At 34.8% G+C, this 20,766-nt stretch overlaps 1 protein-coding gene across 1 annotated transcript; it reads left to right on the forward strand.

Moving 5' to 3' along the window:
- Window positions 1-2,398: 2,398 nt before the first annotated feature.
- COL21A1 (collagen, type XXI, alpha 1) lies at window positions 2,399-19,951 on the forward strand (the record flags this gene model as incomplete). The annotated part of the gene is made up of 9 exons (XM_010024654.1): window positions 2,399-2,486; window positions 3,774-4,325; window positions 8,049-8,217; window positions 8,350-8,566; window positions 10,931-11,104; window positions 13,673-13,750; window positions 16,042-16,050; window positions 17,546-17,629; window positions 19,889-19,951. Coding segments are annotated over exons 1-9 (1,434 nt in total), but the record flags the coding sequence as incomplete, so codon positions are not given.
- Window positions 19,952-20,766: the final 815 nt, after the last annotated feature.

The following is a 20,766-nucleotide window of genomic DNA, read 5'->3' on the forward strand; positions in this document are numbered from 1 at the left end:
AGAGCTGTGCCAGCGAGCAGAATCCCAGTGTCCCTGCCTGACCTGAAGTGTCCTTGCTTGTGGCACGAAGCACGTACAAGTTTCATGCTGTTCTTAAAATAATTTTATAGATTCAGTGTGCTGCTTTATTTGCAAAAAAAGCTGCAATATTAATGGTAGCAGTCCCTGTACTCTTATTAGTGAAGACTGATGCAGTGAAGTCACTAAGTTGCTGTGTTTTTTTTATTTTCCATTTACATAAATTCTATGAGTGTTGCATAAATAACCATTTAGACAGCCACAGAGATGTCAAACATCAAAACCTAGTTAATGTATTGTTGCGATATTTTCCTCGGTCATCTTTTTCACAACTATTATCATTTTTTTCGAACTTTTTTGGGGAGTTGTTGGTGGGAAATATCTGAAGGATTTTATAGTTTGTTGGGGCCAGCACTGTGGGTTTTTTGGGTATATATCAACTGTCTCTACAGTAGTCTGTCTTTTTGAGTTATAGGCGGACATTTTTCTAAAATTCTCAAAGAATGCCTTAGTCCTTCATTAGTTGTCCTCTATTCAAATTCCCACATAGATTTAATTTCATATGTTCTTTGGTATTGCTCAATTTGGCATTGTGAGAGATGTGTTTTACTCTTCAGTAAACACCATGGGAAAGGCTGAAAGTGATTTTAAAATGATGAATCTTACAAACCATCAAGTTTGAAATAATCAGCGTAAATTGTCTGCTTCTACAATGGTAAGATTTTATCATGTATTACATGCCTGTTACTCAATTTCATAGTTTAAACACATCCTTTTTCAAGTAGCTGGGACAAGGAACTGTCGCTTGATCTCTTTAAATGAAGTTGACATCCCAGTATTTGTACTGCATCATTGAAAGAGTGCATTTATACCCTATCCCATAGACCCCAGTGCTTCATCTGGTTTCTCACCCATTCTGATGCAAGGTGGATGAATAACAAAGTATGGTATTGCCTTGGTTACCTTGCAATTATCTGTAATCTGAAGGTGCTATTTAATAACATAATAATTATATTTTTGAATGATTTATTTTGGGGGGGGGATTACGTTAGGTAGGAGTAGTATGTCCTGGAAATCGACTTTCGTGCATTTCTTGAGGTTGTTTGTGGAGATTTTTTTTTTTTTTTGTCTTAATGGAATGACTGCTTTATAAACAGTGGAAAAAGCAAAGCAGCTGACTGAAAAGCTAGAGTAAATGAACTTAATGATTTTGTGGCACATGCTCTATTTGGCAAATACAGACCATGAATCTACCAGAAATGAACATGACATGGAAATTACTACCTCTCTACTCGTTATTGTCTTGCCCCCACAACTCTGTAATCCCTTTTCCCTTAAAAACATTTTCCTAAAAACATCATGTCAGATATATACATCTTTAAAGAGAAAGGTCTATGTTTAATTGCTGTAGAATTTTGTTGCAGATAACAGCTCAATGGCTGCTTGATGGCTGCTCAGTATGTTATAGTGATTAAATGGCATTTTCTTCAGTTTACTCACTTGATTAGTCTTGGAAAATAAAATGGTTACTTATTTCCATTTACCTGTTTCTGCTCTTAAGAGGCATGCTGAATTGTGTTTTGGTGTATTTTTAGAGACTAGTGTTTTCCAGTGCCACAAAAGTTTCAGAACATCTGCCAGTACCGTATTATTGGTAATGTGGTGGACACCTTTTCTACCCTGAAGAGTTCAAAGTTAAAGATTAGCAATGTAAAAAGGACAAACATACACAGCTTTCAAAGTCAGAGTTTAATTTGGTTGTGTAGTAAATATTTGCATTTATATTTGACCTTTTTTAGGTGAGTGTGTAGATCATTATGGTGTGGGCATAAGTAAAGGTTTATGACTAGAAGAAAGATATGAAAAGGGAAGGAGTCTTGACCTTATTCAAGGAAGGCATTTCAATTTTCAAGAACCTTAGTGGTAAACTAATGTGTAATAGATGAAGACTAACATGACTGACAAAGCAGAGCCTGTAGAGAGAAGAGGAATGTTTAGTCTTCTGGCTAGATGTAGAATACTTAAATTAGTGACACTGAAAGGTAGTTCACTGGCCCTGGGTATATAACCTGCTCATGTATGTATCTAGCAGGAGAAGTATGTAAATGTGACCTGGTGAAAACAGCTTCCACAGAAAGAGTAGTGAGTGTTGTTGAATTTAGAATCTTAATTTTGGGCTTACCTGCCTGACCCATGCTTCTTTGGGTCTTGGATCCATTGCAGGCTGGCCTTACATCTGGGCTTGCAAATTTGGTTCAGAGTTGTTCCTCATGCACAGGTTTTATAACACAGAAGTTTGGATTTGTTTTGTAATATAACAACACTATATTTTCTTTTCTTTTCCATCTAGTTTAATCTCAAGACTGAAAATACATTACACATGGCACAGATAGTGACATGTTTTCAGATGCTATTCATTCTGTTACTTCATGATTACATCTCAGCTGAAGATGGGGAAACAAGGGCTAGTAAGTCTTGATTTTTATATTTCACATAAGAGCAACTTCAAAGCATTCCTTAAATTTATAGTATCCATTTTCAGGTCCACATGTACACTTCTGCTAATTGTGATTTTTTCCAGTATAATTTTCCTGGTGAAAATCTTGTAATATATGATAAGTAACTTAAATATTTTATTTCTCCTTTAGGAAAGGAATATCTTTATTTCTCTACATTGTCTTGTAAATGCTCAGGGAGGCAGATAGAACTGTGAAGCTCCAGTCTTGATATAACCAGAAGTGTCCATATGCAGGTATAAGGACAAGGCAAGGTTCTCCTTCCTGTGGTGGAGCTCCAGCCTTTCACGAAACAGAAAATACAAATACACAGCAACCCCGATGGCCCCATGTGCCATGGGATCAAAATAATCTCTCCTGGTTTTGGCCATCTCCTTGGCACCTTGTGTATTAGTTACCTAAGCTCCTTTCATAGTCGATGGAAGGTGTTTCTTTCCCTTAAGAGTTATTGTCTCTATCTGATGATGTGTATGTTAGATGGATAGGACTGTCCTATGGAAATGGTTGTGTCAGTCCATGGCACGTACTTGGCAATTTACTCTAAAAGCTCCGTTTATAAGTGACTACAGCTAGGAGAGCTAAATCCATGTCTGAATCATCATGCAGTTACATTATGTTTGGTAAATGCTTATGTGATTTTATATTCTGGAGGTTTAGCTTGTTCACTGATCATTTTTCTTCTACTAAAATCAGAATATGCTACCAGCAACATTCAATCAAGACTCAGGATTTTATAATAACTACTTCTGTAAGTGCCACGTGGCAGTGTCAGAAGTCAATTAAAATGTATTTGTAAAAGGATTGGATATTACTGCTGATTTCTGGAGCATTCAGACTATAGCCGTTCTCTGCAGTGTACTTGGTTTGCTATCAAAAATGAGTTTTTACGCAGACAAAGAGATATGGAAAAAACCCAAAATGTTTTCCCCTCTGCTAATTGCATGAAATACGACTGCCAGCTAAGCAATTGAATTCCTGATTTTTTCATCGTTTCTGGTGATAATGTAAAACCAGAAAATGGTTTGGTTTGCAGATAACAAGCTGGATTTGTGTGGCTTACGGAAATAATCTTGTTTTCTCTAATAAACACTGCTGATTTTTTAAAAAAATAATTGAATATATTTGTCAGTTTGGATTCTAATATGAATAATAATTGATATGAAAAATATTTCCTGTGGAAGAAGGTGGAAGAGTTCATGAAAATGTTTGATTTTTTTAATTTTTTTTTTTCCTTTTAAGGTTGCAGAACTGCTCCGGCAGATTTAGTTTTTATCTTAGATGGTTCTTACAGTGTTGGCCCAGAAAACTTTGAAATAATCAAAAGCTGGCTTGTCAATATTACGAGAAATTTTGACATAGGGCCAAAGTTTATTCAAGTTGGAGTTGTCCAGTACAGCGATTACCCTGTACTTGAAATTCCCCTTGGAACTCATGAATCCAATGAGAATCTCATCAGGGAAATGGAGTCAATACACTACTTGGGAGGAAATACAAGAACAGGAAGAGCTATTCAGTTTGCCTTTGACCATCTATTTGCAAAATCTTCAAGATTTTTAACAAAAATAGCAGTTGTTCTCACTGATGGAAAGTCTCAAGATGAAGTCAAAGATGTAGCAGCAGAAGCAAGGAAAAATAAAATCACTTTGTTCGCTATTGGTGTTGGCTCAGAAATTGAGGAGGATGAACTTAAAGCTATTGCCAACAAACCTTCATCAACTTACGTATTTTATGTTGAAGATTATATTGCAATATCAAGAATTAAAGAAGTTATAAAGCAGAAACTCTGTGAAGGTAAGTTATTGATTATAAAATATTTTAGGTGTTCAGAATGTAGTTCTATACCCATATTGCTTTATTTCACAAGCAGAATGCATTATTAATGTAATCTGAAAATCTTTACTACCATCTTTCATTTTGATCTTGTTTGAAGAAATCACTTCCAAAATACTGTTTTATCCATGAAACCTAGAGGTGTATTTGGGGAAGATATGATGCTTTAACACAGTGTGCATTCAATGTCAGCATGTAGGATTTTGCCCTACACCCCCAGTCTTTTTGTGCTGATGAAGTCTAGAAACCCTAAAATAGTTGAGCAATTTTCATAGTGCTGAGAATACAAGGCTTATGTTATCCTTTTCCTAGGTGCGGCTGATACTAATCCACAATCTAGCATTTCTTCTTGACAGTAGAGCGGATAGCCTGTCATTACAAACAGGAGTTCTTCCGCCAGTATGCGTCAAAAAACCCAGAAGAAAAACTCTTGGCAAAAGTGGCTGGTGTTGTAACAATCTGTTATTATCTTTTTTAGAAGGATTTTATAGAAGAATTAGCCAAGATCAACATTGTAAAATTACTTTTTAGCTTTAGAATGCTAGCAGCATTACAGCATGGAGTTTTCTGATAACTGTAAAACAATGGCTTTCCCATATATATATGGAAAAGATAGCAATTTACTTCTAAAATATATCACTCAGAAGGACTCTACAATACAGCGCTATCAGTGCTATTCTGTACATGTTTTATCACCAAGAATTGATGCAAGTCATATTTCAGTTGTACCATATTTCTGCACTTAGTAAGAATGAAAAATAGTTTTCATTTGCTCTCTCTTTGAGTATGGAGTTCATTGAAAAAATATGGTGATACTTATGTTGAGTTTTATAGTGTTTATTTCTTGGTACACTTAAGAAAATCATAATAATTCCTTGTGGCTGATGTAGCAAGGTGGTCAGTCCAAAAATTAATCAGGTTAGTGCAACTAAATTCCTTAACAGAACCGCACGTGGGAGAAACTCCCCAAATACAGTATTTTCTTAAATAAAGTTTAGAAGAAGTGACATTACATTTCATCAAGATGGATTTTCTGCTTTCAGAATTAACTAGTATCCTTTGAAATTCAGCTGCAGTATTTGACACAACTCTCACAGAAGTAATTTGTGAATGTTGACTACATATACAAAAGTGTAATTACTGTTTAAGTGACCCTTTGCTTCCACTCCTCTGTTGTGCTCTTCACTGGTGTTAGCATTGAGATGCCTCTCTCAAAGAGTGATCAGAGCTAGTTGGCAGCTTCTAACCACAATGTCTTTAGCAGGTGAACTGAAAGACTAGTAAACTGGAAATTTTATATTTGGATGGTGGATTATTTTATTCATGTTGTTAAGATTCGCACTGACTCTGGAAGAGAAGTACCATGAGGGCAAAGCAGCAATGAGTTGGCTGTGATCAACATCAAGCTGCCTGAATATTTTGCAATTGTGTCTTGATTGTCCTTATTGTAATGTCTGAAAGAACCCGCTAGTCTTCATGGTGTTTTTAACTTTATTATGTGACTATGGATATAAAAGCATAGGAGTGGTATTTCCTTTATGGAAAAAAGATGCTGAGGTTTGGTGGTTCATGTAGTGAGTAGTGCTATAGCAAACAGCCTTGTATAGATGGAGGGCTCTGGTGTGCGTTTTGGGAACTCTGGTGTTGGTTTTAGAGTATGTCAGGGTGAAAAAACCTGCTGAGCCTGTCACCCAGAAAGGACAACGTGACTGAAAGAGTCCTTAAACATGTAAGGAATATTTAATAATTATCCTGGAAGTCAAATTTTCCTGTGGTATTAATATTATCTAGAAAAAAATACAGAAAAGATTGTGTGTCAGACATTTGAAAACATTACTTAATGCAGTCCTCAGAAGTATCTTTAGAGGAGTCTTAAGAAAAGTTCCTTTGTGCTAGATAATGGGAATTAACATGAAAAAGTTATTTCATGCTTCAGGAAGGAAAAATAAAGCATCTGAAAACTAGATAAAGAACTAAAAGGGAAAAAAAAAGTTTCAGTGTAGGCTAGAGAGCTGCTGTGACTGATATTGTGTATGGGAAACACAACCCCATTTCTCATGACAGACAGTTCTTAATTTTGCCACTGACTCCTCCATCCTGTATAATGGATATATACCAAAGTAATCCAGCCTGAAGATGATTCAGAAGATCCCAAAAATATCTGTCTTACTGGGAGTGTTTTGATTCTTCAGTGTGCTATTGGAAATAAAGAATGGTTTCTTAATATATAATTTTACACATGCTTGATTTGTATTGTACTGGATTAGAATAGTTTGGTGCTGATCCAGAGTAATGGCCCTCTCATATAAAGTAATCCTCGTTCTGCAATTATTTTTTGATTTTTACATCAAATTTCTAATACTGCAACTGGTAAGAGAGTCTTGCATTCATTTTCTTGTCAATGTATATGATTATCTGTAATCTGTGTTAATACTGGCAGTATGACTGTTACTTAGCTTTGAAATAAACGAGTTTAGAAAATGTTTCCATGACAACAGTCTGGGAATCAGGTGGTGTTTTGCGGTGAGGAGGAAAAGAAAACTAAGGGGAAAGTATGTGACTTCTCACTGCTGCCCCAAGCACATGTGGCATGTTCCCTTAGGATGAATTGTCTTTTCCTACCATAGGTACTCTGTGCAGACACCTAGCTGGATTTTCTTAGAGTTTATATATCCTGCCTCCCCTACCAGAACAGGGTAGCTTCTGAGTGCTCTTGGGTTGGTTAGGAAGGGAAGTTGTGCAGTGTTGCTTGTATTGTAAAGGGAAGCCAGTGCAGACCTTTTGTGATTATAATTCCCTGGCACTGAAAAATGAGTTTTCCAGCCCATGGCTGGTCCAGATGGAGATGAGAGAACTATCTACCTTTTTTTTGGAATGTATTCCTAATGTCTTCCCTTTCTATGCACTGGTGCTTTTCTGAAGAAACAATGGGAAATGAATTATGAAATTGTATTTATAGTAAACTGTTAAGCATGATTTTAATAAAAAGTTGTCTTTATTTTCATTGATTCATTACTCTAATACAGTGTTGGCTTTAGCATGAAATTTCACTCTGCTATCACTTTTTTGGTTTTAGACAACTTAGGTTCACTGACTAGTATTGTTTGTGTAAAGAGAATTAAACAGAGATAACATTCAGCTAACTAGTTTTCACAGAAAATACTTCACACAATATTTGTCCAGTGAGAATAGCTTCAAGCAGATTTCAGTGTAACAGACAAAATAGATCAGAGTCCATTTTGAGCAAAATAAAATTAAAAAAGTAGTTGTAGATACTTCTACCTTTGTCTATTTTCAACCCTATTTTTTAGTTGGGGAGGATTCTGGATGAATTCAAATTGTTAGTGCATTGTGGAAAGTAAGTTCTATAATTTTGTAGCATTTTGAAACCATACAATTTTAGAAATTAAATTAAATTTTTTATTAGGCAGATATAGTAATACCTTTTAACTACTATGAGTAACAATTCAAAATAGTATGTGAATGTAATTGCAGTAAATTTCACAAGTCAGTGTTATTGTTTCATGTCTTGGAGGATTCTGCATGTCACTTCTCTCATTTTATACTTGAGAGAACCAGCAGTTCTCAGTTCTCATCTCTTGAAAGGCAAAAAAATAGGTAAGTGAGAAGTTACTTCTCTAAAGTAATTATTTTTGTACTGTATTTGCATTTGTTACTTTGCAGAATCTGTTTGTCCAACAAGAATTCCAGTGGCAGCTCGAGATGAAAAAGGATTTGACATTCTTGTAGGATTAGGTGTGAAGAAAAAGGTTAAAAAGAGAATTCAAATACCAACCACTAATGCAAAAGCTTTTGAAGTAACCTCACGTGTTGATCTGTCAGAATTGACAAGGTATTTAAATTTATAAATACACTTCTAAAGTTAGTATGATTTTTTTTTTTGTTTGATTAAAGTGAGACTTATTTTAAGATTTATACTTAAGTTCAAGTACTGTCTTTTTTTTTCCCCTTCATCCTTATTTAGGAATGTGTTTCCAGAAGGTCTGCCTCCATCCTATGTATTTGTTTCCACTCAAAGATTTAAAGTAAAAAAGACATGGGATTTGTGGAGAATTCTGAGTCTGGATAAGAGACCACAGATAGCAGTCACTGTTAATGGAGAAGAGAAAACATTATCATTCACTACAACAAGTTTAATAAATGGCACACAAGTTATTACTTTTGCTGCACCCCGTGTAAAGGTAAAGAGTAAGTCATCATGCTGGGATACTCATTTAAGTACACATTAGTCGTTTGCCCTTTATGCTTTTTTGAAAATGCGTGGTCTTATTTTTGGCTGCTTAGGCATTTAAAAATAGATGGGAGGTAATTTATCCATATTTCCAGAGTGTCCATGGTGATCATGACTGTAGATGGTTTACAGGTGCTTTCTACTCAGTAGTTTCCAGCCAGTAATTGTCAGAAGATCACACAGAGATATTTTTTGACACAGCTCTTTGCTTACCATAGAAAATGCTGGAAAGTGTTTTCTGCCTTTGATATGGACAGTAGGAAGTGCCAATGAAAATAGTTCATTTTTAGAGAGAGTTTTTGTTAAGTGTCTAGATTTCTTGAAAATGCACAATGACCAAAGTTACTTTCTTCTCCAGAAGAGTAAATACCAGCTTACGAAAAGACAGTTCAATCTGGATTTGTCTAGTTCTCCTGATTAAAAATTCCTTTCAGCTACTATTTTTCTCATTCAAGGGATTCCCCTTTTTGTGCAAACCAATTTTATTGTCTTCTAGTGTAATCTCAAGGTTCTCATTCAATCTTTCTTCAATAATTTCCACTGAAGTATTCAACTCTTTTAAGGAAGTTTCTCTCAGTTGCAGGTGAGAGAGAGGGAAGGAGATTGAATATCTCTACGCCTGCATTTGTAGCAGTATAGGCATGTGCAGCCCAGAGGTTCCCATTCCTACTGCAGATAGTATTGTTTAAGTGAGCAAAAGGGGGTGCTTCAGCTGACAAAAAGTGGGAAAGACTTACCACTGGAGTGCTTCATAGCCAAGTGAGTTCAGTTTTTCTGGGAAGTGATAGCTTGCATTTGAATCCTTACTCCAAATCAGGCTGAAGGAATTTGAAATATGAATCTTCAAAGAAGGAAGGACTCCTATCCAATAGAAGGTCTTAACTACTAAGCTTTTGCTCGGGAGAGGTATTTTGTTCTGTTATTGGATACAAAATTTTACATTTTCTTTCCAAATTTCCTCTGCCTTTTTACAATGATTTTACAAGGAATTTTTTAAATTTTTAATTTTTTTTTTATTTTGTAAGAAAGCACCGTTTGCATTTTTGTTTTACTGGAAATTGTTAGAAAATTAGGAAATTTCAAGTCAATTCAGAAATTTGTATGTAACTGTTTCTTGCAGCTCCGGTGACAAATTAATCTTACTCTTTCATATTCTTGCAGTTCCAGGTATCCATGAACTTCATCATGAAAGGAAGACTTTTGTTAATTTTTGTGTTTCTCCACACTTGCATTGCTGTTATGGAGAACAATAATTTTATGCCCTTTTTAGAGCTGTATGTCTGTAAACACATTATAAATGTCACTATGCTATTAATGAACCTTTTTATTTAATAAAGCTCTATGATCATTTATCTGTTTTACTGAGGAAAATTTGAAACATTTTCTATTCTGATCTGTTGTTTATTTTATTTTGCAATGAGGATCACTGTAAATAAATAAAACCCCAATCTACAAATGAAAATAAAATAGAAGCAGAGGTACTATATAAAGGTGTATGCTATGAAGTGAAGTAAGACTAATTTCTATTTATATCTGCAAAAGGTAACAAAGATACATAACACACTGAGAAATATATGTTTTAGTTTACTCTTATGTATACCACTTTGGTGTGGAATGAATCTCTATATAAAAGATACAGTCTAGGCTAGGCTAAAGAGCTAGATTGTATTTGGCATTAATGGATTGGCTCAAGAAGGTGGCCTTTCTTCCCATGTTGAATTTAGTTTCTAAAGTAGGTTAAGAGATCTCTCATTTTCTATCACTTTTAGAACTATGCTATTTGTTTAAACTAAATCTTGAGCTCTAGAAACTTGATGTTTGTGAGGTGATGAATGTAATATTTGGTTTATTCATTGCAATATTGTGATTCTTTCTGCCAATATCATGTCTGTCATCTTTCAGATTTTTTTTCCATGAGAGATTAAGTAGACTTTTAAGTATCAGTTTTCACCATGATTTAAGATCTAAAGTGTTCAAGACATTATACAACTGCTGAAAAAAAGGCATCTGGCTTCATGTTTTTAGCAAATACATGTTTGAGCATGTTCAAGATCATAGACTGAAAAAAATCTATGTGAGTTAAAAAATAATTCTGAAACAGAAATGAACAATTACCAAATGTTGTCTTCTCAATTATGGTATTACTTGGCAAATACTTTCTGCCTATACAATTTACAATTTTTTGTATGATGAAACATGGACCATTGATCATCTCAACCATTAACAGTAGTTTAAGTGCTGAAATGCAGTTTTATCCTTACTTAAATTGAAGACATTTTGTTTTAAGCAGTTCTATTTTCTTCACTTTTCTTAGACATTGTTTGATGAAGGCTGGCATCAAATTCGTCTCTTAGTAACAGAAGACATTGTAACTTTGTATATAGATGACCAAGAAATTGAAACAAAGCCATTGCATCCTGTTTTAGGTATTTACATCAGTGGCCTAACCCAAATAGGAAAGTATTCTGGAAAGGAGGAAACTGTACAGGTAAGCGTATGCTAAACCCTCAATGATAAAGAAATTCTGCTGTAGGTTAACACTGTATTAGTGCCTTCTGTTTTCTTGAACTTACGCTTCTAATTTATACTGGGCTGAAATTTAATATACAAAATTTTAATAGTTAAAAGGGAACATAAGTGGTCACGAGGACTCAGCAAAACTGATATATCCTGTGTGTTGGGTGCTTAATTGGTCTCACTGACTTCAAGGGATGTTCAATTTTTACTGAAACACAAATTTGATGCGGTGTAGTCCCCTGAATTTGGGAAATAGTGTCTCAAAGCAGGGATTTCCTCTGTGCTTGGCAGCGCGTATTTTTTCCTTCCATCAGTATATAGGTTATGCTGGTAAAAGATGGAGAGAACAAAATTTTTATGAAGTTTCTTTCTCATCACTAGCTGTCAGAAAAGTACTATCAATCAACTCTGTGTCTGTCATACTGCAAATATTTGGTACTCAAACTGTCACTGGTTCAGCTGTGCTTGAAACTTCCCCTGAAACTGTTTAAAACTTCAGGCTGTATTGGTGTAAAGGCTGTGTAGACCAGTAACGAAGGCTATTACGTTGACAGTATTCTAGATGTGGGTGAAATAGATCATTTCCTTGTATTTATGTGGTAATGACTAATTAGACTGATAGTAATGGAAACAATACTAAGGAATACTGAGTAACATAAGTAGGCATTATTTTTAGTTATTTTAAAAATTATGGGTTTTTTTGTACTCTCATTTCATTATCCTTATTGCTCCTATTAAAATATATTAATGTTCTTTGCATCATCTTCATGAACTCTCTTCAGATGTCTTTACTTAGTTACTCCTGAATTTTGTGTATTTGTAGCCAGGCTTCAGTTCTATTATTATCATATTCTTAAAGTGTGCATGGGAACTTGGATGGTGCAATGTGTGTTTGACTCAACATTTCTGGTGATAACATTGTATACTGAAGTACTCCTTTGTGAAAACTACTGAATGTTTGTCACAGATTTCTAATGGGATTTCAAGCACTTACTGCAACCAAAGTAGAGATTTCAGAATTGTACTAAATCGTCTCATGCATTTTCTCTGTGCATGATTATCCCATTTTTATAGTTTTGTGCATTCTAGGATTAGAGGGTTAGTTGTTTGTTTTTGTTGTACCTTGTATTTTCTCTTAAGTCACTGTAGAAATGGGACTTTTATAGATTCCCAGTAATAAGGTTACTGAGTTAAAGAATGTTAGTAGCAAGACATGTTATCTAAAATAAAAGCATTTTAGGAATGTAGAATTGTGTAAGATCCTCATCTGATAGTAGACTAGAAGAAAAGTAGAAAATCTGCCTCAGGTTGCAATTTTATATTTCCAGATGATTTTTATAATCTAAAAAACATATTTCCTTTCTTCACTTTCTCAGTCTGTGATGCATTCTGCAAAGCATTAACATTTAAACTTTGCCAGGGTATTTCTATTCAAACTATGATTATAGAGAAATATTTTAATGAATCTGCATGCTGCCTTTCAGTGAAAAGGTATTTGGAAACCCTTTAAGAAAGAAATATCCTGAAATTGGATGCAAAGTACGATACAAGAATATTATTTCAGAGATTCTTTGGTGAACATTCATTCTCTGTCTGTGCTCTAATTCACATGTTTTCTGGTGATATTTTGCAAGTATTCTTGATTTAATTAAGATCTTACTGGCTGCAGTGCTTGCCAGTATATTGATGATAAATTTGTGTATATGCTGAAGTATTATGAATTGTAGACATTTTAAATTTGAAAACACATGTTAGTAGGCATGGTATTAACAGACTCCATTTTCTGTGCTTCCCCTACTCCAACTTGTAGCTATGACTTCGTGTAAGTGTAATGGCTTTTTTCTCTTTGGATTAATGATAATTTACCCTAGAAAAGCTATCTTCAGTGGTATATTTTTTTTTTTTTAACATAGCTGTAGAGCAGAGTGGCCCAAACTTTTGCTTACCTGGTGTCAGTGTTTTTACTAGTTGCCTTTTAAAGCTTTACGTTATACAGCTAACTCCAAATGGAATTCTTTCAAGCATCAGGGATGCCTTCTGATGCTTCACTAAAACTTACTAATCTTACATCTAGTAGAGACAGACAGTGTAGAAACATCTTTCAAGGACTTTTAAGGTAAAAAGGGAAAGGTTGGTTTTCCCTGTGCTGTTGTAACTTGTTTCCCTAGTATTATATTGGCAGCCAGTGTAATTCGTGCTGTGCATGTTTAGATTTATTGCCAAGGATTAGGGGGGTGATTTCTATTATTTTAGAAACAAAAATCTTGGACTGATTATTTTTCTTTAAGTAATTCTGTTACAGAATGTTTAATTAGTTGCATGTAGTAATCCTTGTGAGTAGTCTGACAAAAGATGTTTCTGCATCTTTGATTTTTAACAGTAGGAAACACACAGTTTCCAATTTCTCTTGCTTTTTAATATTTTGCTTATTTGTTCTATACTTGTGGAAGATACAGTTTAAGAAGAGTATAGTTTAAACTAACAATGTCAGATTATGAATAGTTTCTCTAAAAAATGTCTTTTATGTTTTGAATTATAGTTTGATATACAAAAACTGCGAATCTACTGTGACCCAGAGCAAAATAATCGAGAAACAATCTGTGAGATCTCGGGATTTGTGAGTATGATAGATGAACTTTTGAGGACTACTTGTCATTCTTTACAAATCACTGTTTAATGCTGAGTCACTGAATTCTTAAAATAAGTAATAGTATATTGGTTCAGCTAGTGCAAACAAATGCTTGTTACATGTGCAATATCAAGTGATGCAGAACTTGAGTGCTTTCAGCATTATTTTTGCACAAATGTATTTTTGGAGCTTTTTTAACTTAGATATTTGATGGTTAGAATTTGACCGCAGTATAGAAGAATCTTGGAATTTTCTGTTACCGTTTAAGATTTTAAACACTATAAGTTAATAAAACTACTAGGTTACACCAGTGTGAAGTACTTTAAATATTACTTTTTAACTTACCTGATATACTTCTTGCTACTTGTCAGGTAATCTAATACCTGAAATTTTTTAACATAACCAAAAAACCTATATTTTTAAATCACTTTTTCCTATCAGAAGTATCTATAAATATCCCATTAACTGAAAAGTTGCCAAAATTTCATGAAGAATATTAGGACAAAAATAAAATCAGGATTTTATGATTCATGTACCCAATTAGGAAGCTTATGGGGATCCATTGACCCTTTGGTTGCCCTCTTTCTTGCAATTAATTGTACAATGAAATATGAAACACGTGCAAACAGATTTGCAAACCATTCATGACACAGAGTTTGAACCAGATTTTCAAAAGTATTCGGCTCCCATCTCAAAGTATAATCAAGAAATTATTTTCTATGTACAGTTTCATTCAAATTGTCCTCTTTTGTTCGGTGCCTAAAACAAACTAGGCTAAAGATAACCAGACACCAGTGTCTTACTTTGTAAATCCATATTCTTCATGTTGTGATTTTATTTAGCATTAGGACCATTTAGCCAGTTTGACAATAGAACCTGTGAATCTTCAAAATCCAGATGCATTATTTTTTTGTCAGACTTTCCCAGACACCCAGCTAGTCTGTTTTTCTTCTATTTATTTGTGTCTGTTGCAGTCAGCACCCTTATTAGGGCTTTTCAAAACTTGCTGCTTTCATTTAAGTAACAAGTAGGTGGCTGGATTATTAGCTGTTCTGAAATCTGACTGTGTGTGTCAAGAACTAATGGGTCCAGGAATGCTTTTGTAAAGTTAGCTTTAAATCCTGAAGTAAATTTAGTATTTAGCTATTTAACTGTACCACTCCATCTTTTTATTCTTTACAAAATAGAAGTAGGCTATAAAACTAAACAAATGAAAGAAATTTTTGTGTAAAGAAAGCAAACACTAAAAAGTCTTGCATTCTCTGTGATTTGGTGAGAAGTCCAAGCAAAAAGATCGCTTTTTGCCAGTTTAGTTTCACTTGCTGTTGTGAATTAAATTTGGACTTTACCCATGAAATTCTGGACTCCAGAAAAGAGAAATGTTGGATGATCTCCAAGGAGGAATATGTGGTTTGTGGTTGTATTCTGTCAGACTGTGGTTGGGTCAAAGCTCCTGAACTAAGCAGCCTGAATTCATCCCCTTTCCTGGAGATAAATGGCTGCACAGTAATTTTAAACTCCCTGCATGATCTGTGGAGGAAGATAACCTTCTCTAGAGGTTGCCTAAGATGAAAATTGAATATAGAGGAAGCTGTCTCTCTCCGTAAGACTGTGTATGAAGTCTGTGGTGACTGTGTGCATTAGAAAGCTCCCGTATATGGTGCAGCTAATGGTGCCTACTAAACCATTAAGACAAACAATTTCATGGTTGGCATGCTGAAATATTTGGGGATGGATTGTTCTGTGGTGCAGGTATTGGAAAATGCTCTTCAGCTAATAGCAGAGTCTAACACAGTCACACAGGAACATGAGAAAAAGCCAGCCTTGCCTCTGTGCTGCTCTGTGTTTTCCCAGATGCAGGATTTAAGCAGAGATCAGAGATTTTAGAAATATTTTGGTACATTCTCTGACATGAATGAGTAAGCAGAGGATTTTTTTTTTTTTTTTTTTTAAATGTAAAGTTACTCCTGACAGGAGGTTTGACCCAAATCTAAACATTTAGTGTGCGAATATTTACATGGTTCGGTATTAATGCTAGTTTTGTCATTGCCTTTTAAAAATTGCTACTGGTAGCTGCTGTTGAAAGACCCTTAAATGAAATGAAATTCATATATATTGATAGCAGCTGCGTTTAAGTCTGAGCCTAAAATTATGAATTATAATTCCTTGACAGCTACAGCCCTAAATTTATGATTGGTTTTGGTAGTGTTTACAAATGAATGGATTTTGCTTATTACAAATATTGCTGTACTCTTAAATTGTGTTTCTTCTTGTTTCAGAATGGAGAGGTAGGCTCAATCATAAACTGCTCAAACTCAATTTAAGGTAGTATTTGACTTTATATAAACTTCTCATTCTAGGGAATTTACACATTGTTTTGAAAAGAGGACAGAGGTTTGCTAAGCTTCAAAGCGCTGGATTTTCATTAATTGAACTCTAGTCAACAGACAAATTAAAAATCAGTTTTCTCAAGCAACCCATGTTTATTAGAATAAATGACCTGATTTTTTTTTCCAGTTCAATTAAATTTCTCTTATTTGCAAGGGTTGATGCTGCTGCAAAATGAATGGGGATATGCACGGTCAGGTAGCTGCTACCTGCATCATGCTAATGGGAGCTCTCTGAAGGGGAGCTTGTTTGGAGGCTTAACGTGATGGTTTCCCTAAACATCCTCTTGGTCACCCAGCTTCCACTTGGTTCTGTTGCAGACAAAACTTGGATTTGTGTTTTGATCAATCATTTGACCCTGAGAAAGAATTACATTCAGAGAGCATTATAAAATATTTGCATTATTTTAGAAAATATGATTAAAATGTTCTAGAAAGTGTTTTAGATAATAAAAAAAAAGTCTGCTTTTTTTGTATCTTGTGTTCTCAAATTTTGCCTTTCCATAGCTCTAAGAATTTGCTGGTGAAAAAAAAAAAAGCAGCTGAATCTAGCCTCAGCATATAAATTTAGTACAGATGCATGTAAATTTGGGTGCCTGACCTGGGGCAGATGGGATTTGATCTCATAGCGCTCCCCTTGCCTGCCGTGGCAAAACACTGAGGTTTCATTTGGTCTCAGTGGTGAGAAGTAAATACCTAAAAAAATAATAAAAAATACCTCCAGAAGGTGATTTGGTCTGCCAAAAACTGCTGTTTGTGTAGGGACCGTGGTTTGGAGAAGGACACCTAGTGGTCTTTGGAAGATGGGTACTCTGGGGGCCAGGGCTAGTGACTTGCAGGAGTTGGTCATAGCAGCCATGCCCCACCTTTCCTCAGGTAACTTCTTAGCTGGGACACATGCCCAGGAGGTAGGAGACTTCGGCTTTAAGATTTTTTCAAGCTTGCTACACATGATAGCATGCCCATCAGTTGTGGTCATTATGATTCACGTAATATTTATTAGATTCTTTTTACAAACTTCAGTTAAATAGTTATATTTGATAACTGATCACACTTCAAGTGATTAATATCAGTTAGTTTAGGAGAAGAGTCTTGCATGTTGCCAGATTTAAAATTATCAAACTAGGTGGCATAATTTTTGTGGAAAAGCAAATAGAGTTTCAGATATCAGCCCAGTATCAGTACTTAATTTTTTTATCTGTTTTTCTTCTGGATAAGATGATGAATTCGTGCATGCAAATTCAGGGCAGTATTCAGGTAAGCAGAAGTTCCAGCTGGACAAAGGAGATGGAGGCAGGACCTACACAACTGAAAAAAATCAGCTTCATATAATGTTATGATACGTTTGTTGAATGCTTTTGGCATGCGTATTGATGATTGGTTTCACTCTTGGTAGTGCATGAATGGTCCTAGTGATGTAGGCTCAACACCTGCCCCCTGCATATGCCCTCCAGGAAAACAAGGACCGCCAGGCCCCAAAGTAAGTCTCCATTCTGTCTTACTGAGCATACATGACTTTCTTTTTTCCCTTTTTTTTTGATCCAATCTGTCTTGGCCAGTCATAGTCAGACAGATTAAAAAAGTAGGGGACAAATTCTCCTGGTTCTGGTTTTCAGTGCATGAATTTAGTGATTAGAATCCTCAAGGGTGTGTTTTAGTGCCATAAATCCTAGTAACACAAATGTATCCTATTTTTTAAGGAAAATGTTCATGGATTAAAAATCGTGTTTCCTTGCCGTTCTTCAGAAAAATGATCTTTCACTGTTAAATGTTTGAGAATGTGATGGTTTGCTAACAGAAGTCTTAATGGAGCAGGTTTTTTCCTTCTTTGTTAAAGAATGGACTAGATGCTTCCTGGGAGAGTTCCACCTTAGCTCTTCTGATGATCACCTTCAGAGTTGATGAAGGATTTAGAAACAGACTTGAGTGTCAGATGTCTATCGTGGCAAACTGAAATCCCTAGAATTTTTCTGTAGTATCTTTCTCAATAACTGTACCAAGTAGTGCTTCCAGAAGGTGCTTGCCTTATAAGGGTGGACAGGAAATTGCCAAACCACTTTCATTAGACAAATTATTAAAAAAACCCTCTACTCATCATCTAAGGGGTTAACAATCTGCCGCAGCAACATCATGTCAGAGGGCTTTTTGCTACAATGGTAAGGGTTTCTATAATCAGGGAATTGGAGTCCACAAAGATGGAGATTATTTCATATGATGGATTTTTTGTGGTCTTTTACCTTCTCTTTTCTCTTTAGCATATTAGAGAAAAAAAGAAAGTTAAGTTTATCATTTAAAAAAACTTAAAGCCACAGTTAGAGCTACGTCCTGTAAAGTATGAAGAGTTTAAAATTTCAGAATTAGGGTGACCTATAGAATTTTATTTAAATCGCTGCTTTGTGTGCAGTCTTTCAGTTTTATTGCAGTATATTAATTTTTGGGGGATAACTGAATAATACAGGTTACAAGATGGTGCCCAACACAAAAGTCTGCAGCAAGAGTGAAAAGGAAGCAAATTTAAAATTGTATAGGTTATCTTAACAGTATACCTGAATACCTGACTTAGGAACTGTTTAAATTTAAGCTTAATTTGTGTGTTTGTGACACTAATGGAGTACAATAAAATTAATTAAATTAAAACAATTTAAAAATACAAGTAGCTGATATTTTAATGTTTTCAAGTTAAAGGCATAAAATTTCATAGTTTAGTATATTTGAAAGCAAATTTATTTCTGCTCTACTCTCAAACCTGGACTTCTTAATTTGAACAGTAATAATTCTGGTTAATTTATTATGCTGTTTTAAAGAGACATTATTGCATATCCTTTTTCCATTTAGTTCAGCATTACATTGCTGTGGTTTATATGTGAAAAGATTTTTTTTTTCACAGTCACATTGAAAGCTAGTTTTGTATCCTGTTTATAACAATTCTGCAGCTGTAACTGACCCGCAGGTCTGTTGATGGTTCAGGTTGAAGAACATGGTACCTGCTTAATACTCCTGTAGAAGTAAAATGTTTCCATAGATCAACTCTTATTGGATTTTGCTGGGCTTAAATCAAGTCTGTTAGTAAAATAAACAGAGAACTTTGATACACTCACAGTATATATTGAAGTGGAAATTAAATTCCTGCTTTCTTACCATAAACACGAAGCCTGGGGAACTGGTTTTCTTTTCCTTTAACATGGTCATAACAGAGGTTATTGAAATAATTGCAAAAGGCTTATAAGAAGAAATCGAATAGATTATACTTTTTTTAGAGAGAAATAAGTATGTGGAGAAGAGTTTAGTATTTAGCAGGTTTTAATCCTGATTCCTGCCTTTCCAGTGCTTTTGCTTTAAGAACTAGACTCAGCCAAAGCAGATGAGAGTTTTCTTCAGAGTAGAACTACAAGATTAACAAGGGTTTAGTAAATATTTTTTCATCTGTTTGGTCAACAGTGTTTTTATTTCTGCTCTGATGTTAAAAAGCTTGAAAGCATTTGAGGTGATGGGCCAAATCTGTGCTGTAACTGAGTGTGAGCTCACTCCTCTAAGTCCTGCACAAGAAGTTAGGGGGAATTTTCCCAGAGAGGGAGTTACAAGATCAATTCTTTTTTGCTGTAGGAGTTACTCCTCAATAGCAGGTATTAGGGCTTGCAGCCACTGTTTTGTGGAATTTATTAGGGTTAAGGTTGCTCTGTGCTAATTTTAAAATGCTTTTTCATATCTTTTGTGTGTTAACATACTTGCTTCTCCATAGGGTGACCCTGGGCAGCCTGGGAATCATGGTTATCCTGGTCAGCCTGGTCCAGATGGTAAGCCTGTGAGTACTAAAAACTTAGTCATATATTGTAAATGCAAAACTAACAGGAGAAAATACATGATACCTGATTTTCAAATTTAGATGACTTTGTCTCCATTCTTTGAAACTGTGAATATCACTTGGGCGCTATCTGAATGTAACAATTCTATGAAGATGTTATTTGTAGTGGTTTTGTTTCAAGCTAAAATATTGTAAATATGATAGCATGAGTTAGGCACTGTTGTATAACAGAGAACAGGCTATGAGTGCTCCTCTTAGTCTTTGCATCAGTTTGCATTAGTTATCAACTAATTTTCAGTCTTTACTACTGAAGAATTTTTGGATTAGAAGGCACTTTATGGCATATAAAAGCCTGTCTATTTTAGGGATTGCTTCTCATGTTTGATATTGGTTCATTTAATTTCTTTTTAGGCTGCCACAAGTAGTCCATCAAAATATGTAGATATGCATATACAATGTTAAAAATAAAGATATTTTTCAGTTCTAAACATTATGTGTTAAATCATACATCATAAAAATACCTGTATTTTTCTTTTATCCTAGTTTTTACTTTTTAAGCTGGCATTTCATTATTAGGGATGGTAAAGACTGGAAGAAAGTAGATGAATAACATGTGTCCCTAAAATAAACACTACAGATTTGGAAATGGCTCATCTGGTCTTCATGGTTACCATTTTTTACTGTAATAAAAGCAAAGAAGTATATAAAAATAGCCTAAGATTTCATTAAACAATATATTAGATCTCTGAATCTAATTGGAAGCCTCTAAGATATTGACAGCCAAGCTTCCCTGTTGAGTAAGGTTTTGTTAACAG

This window comes from Nestor notabilis, unplaced genomic scaffold (genome assembly GCF_000696875.1).
Source record: "Nestor notabilis isolate BGI_N333 unplaced genomic scaffold, ASM69687v1 scaffold33221, whole genome shotgun sequence".
NCBI classification, from domain to species: Eukaryota; Metazoa; Chordata; class Aves; order Psittaciformes; family Psittacidae; genus Nestor; species Nestor notabilis.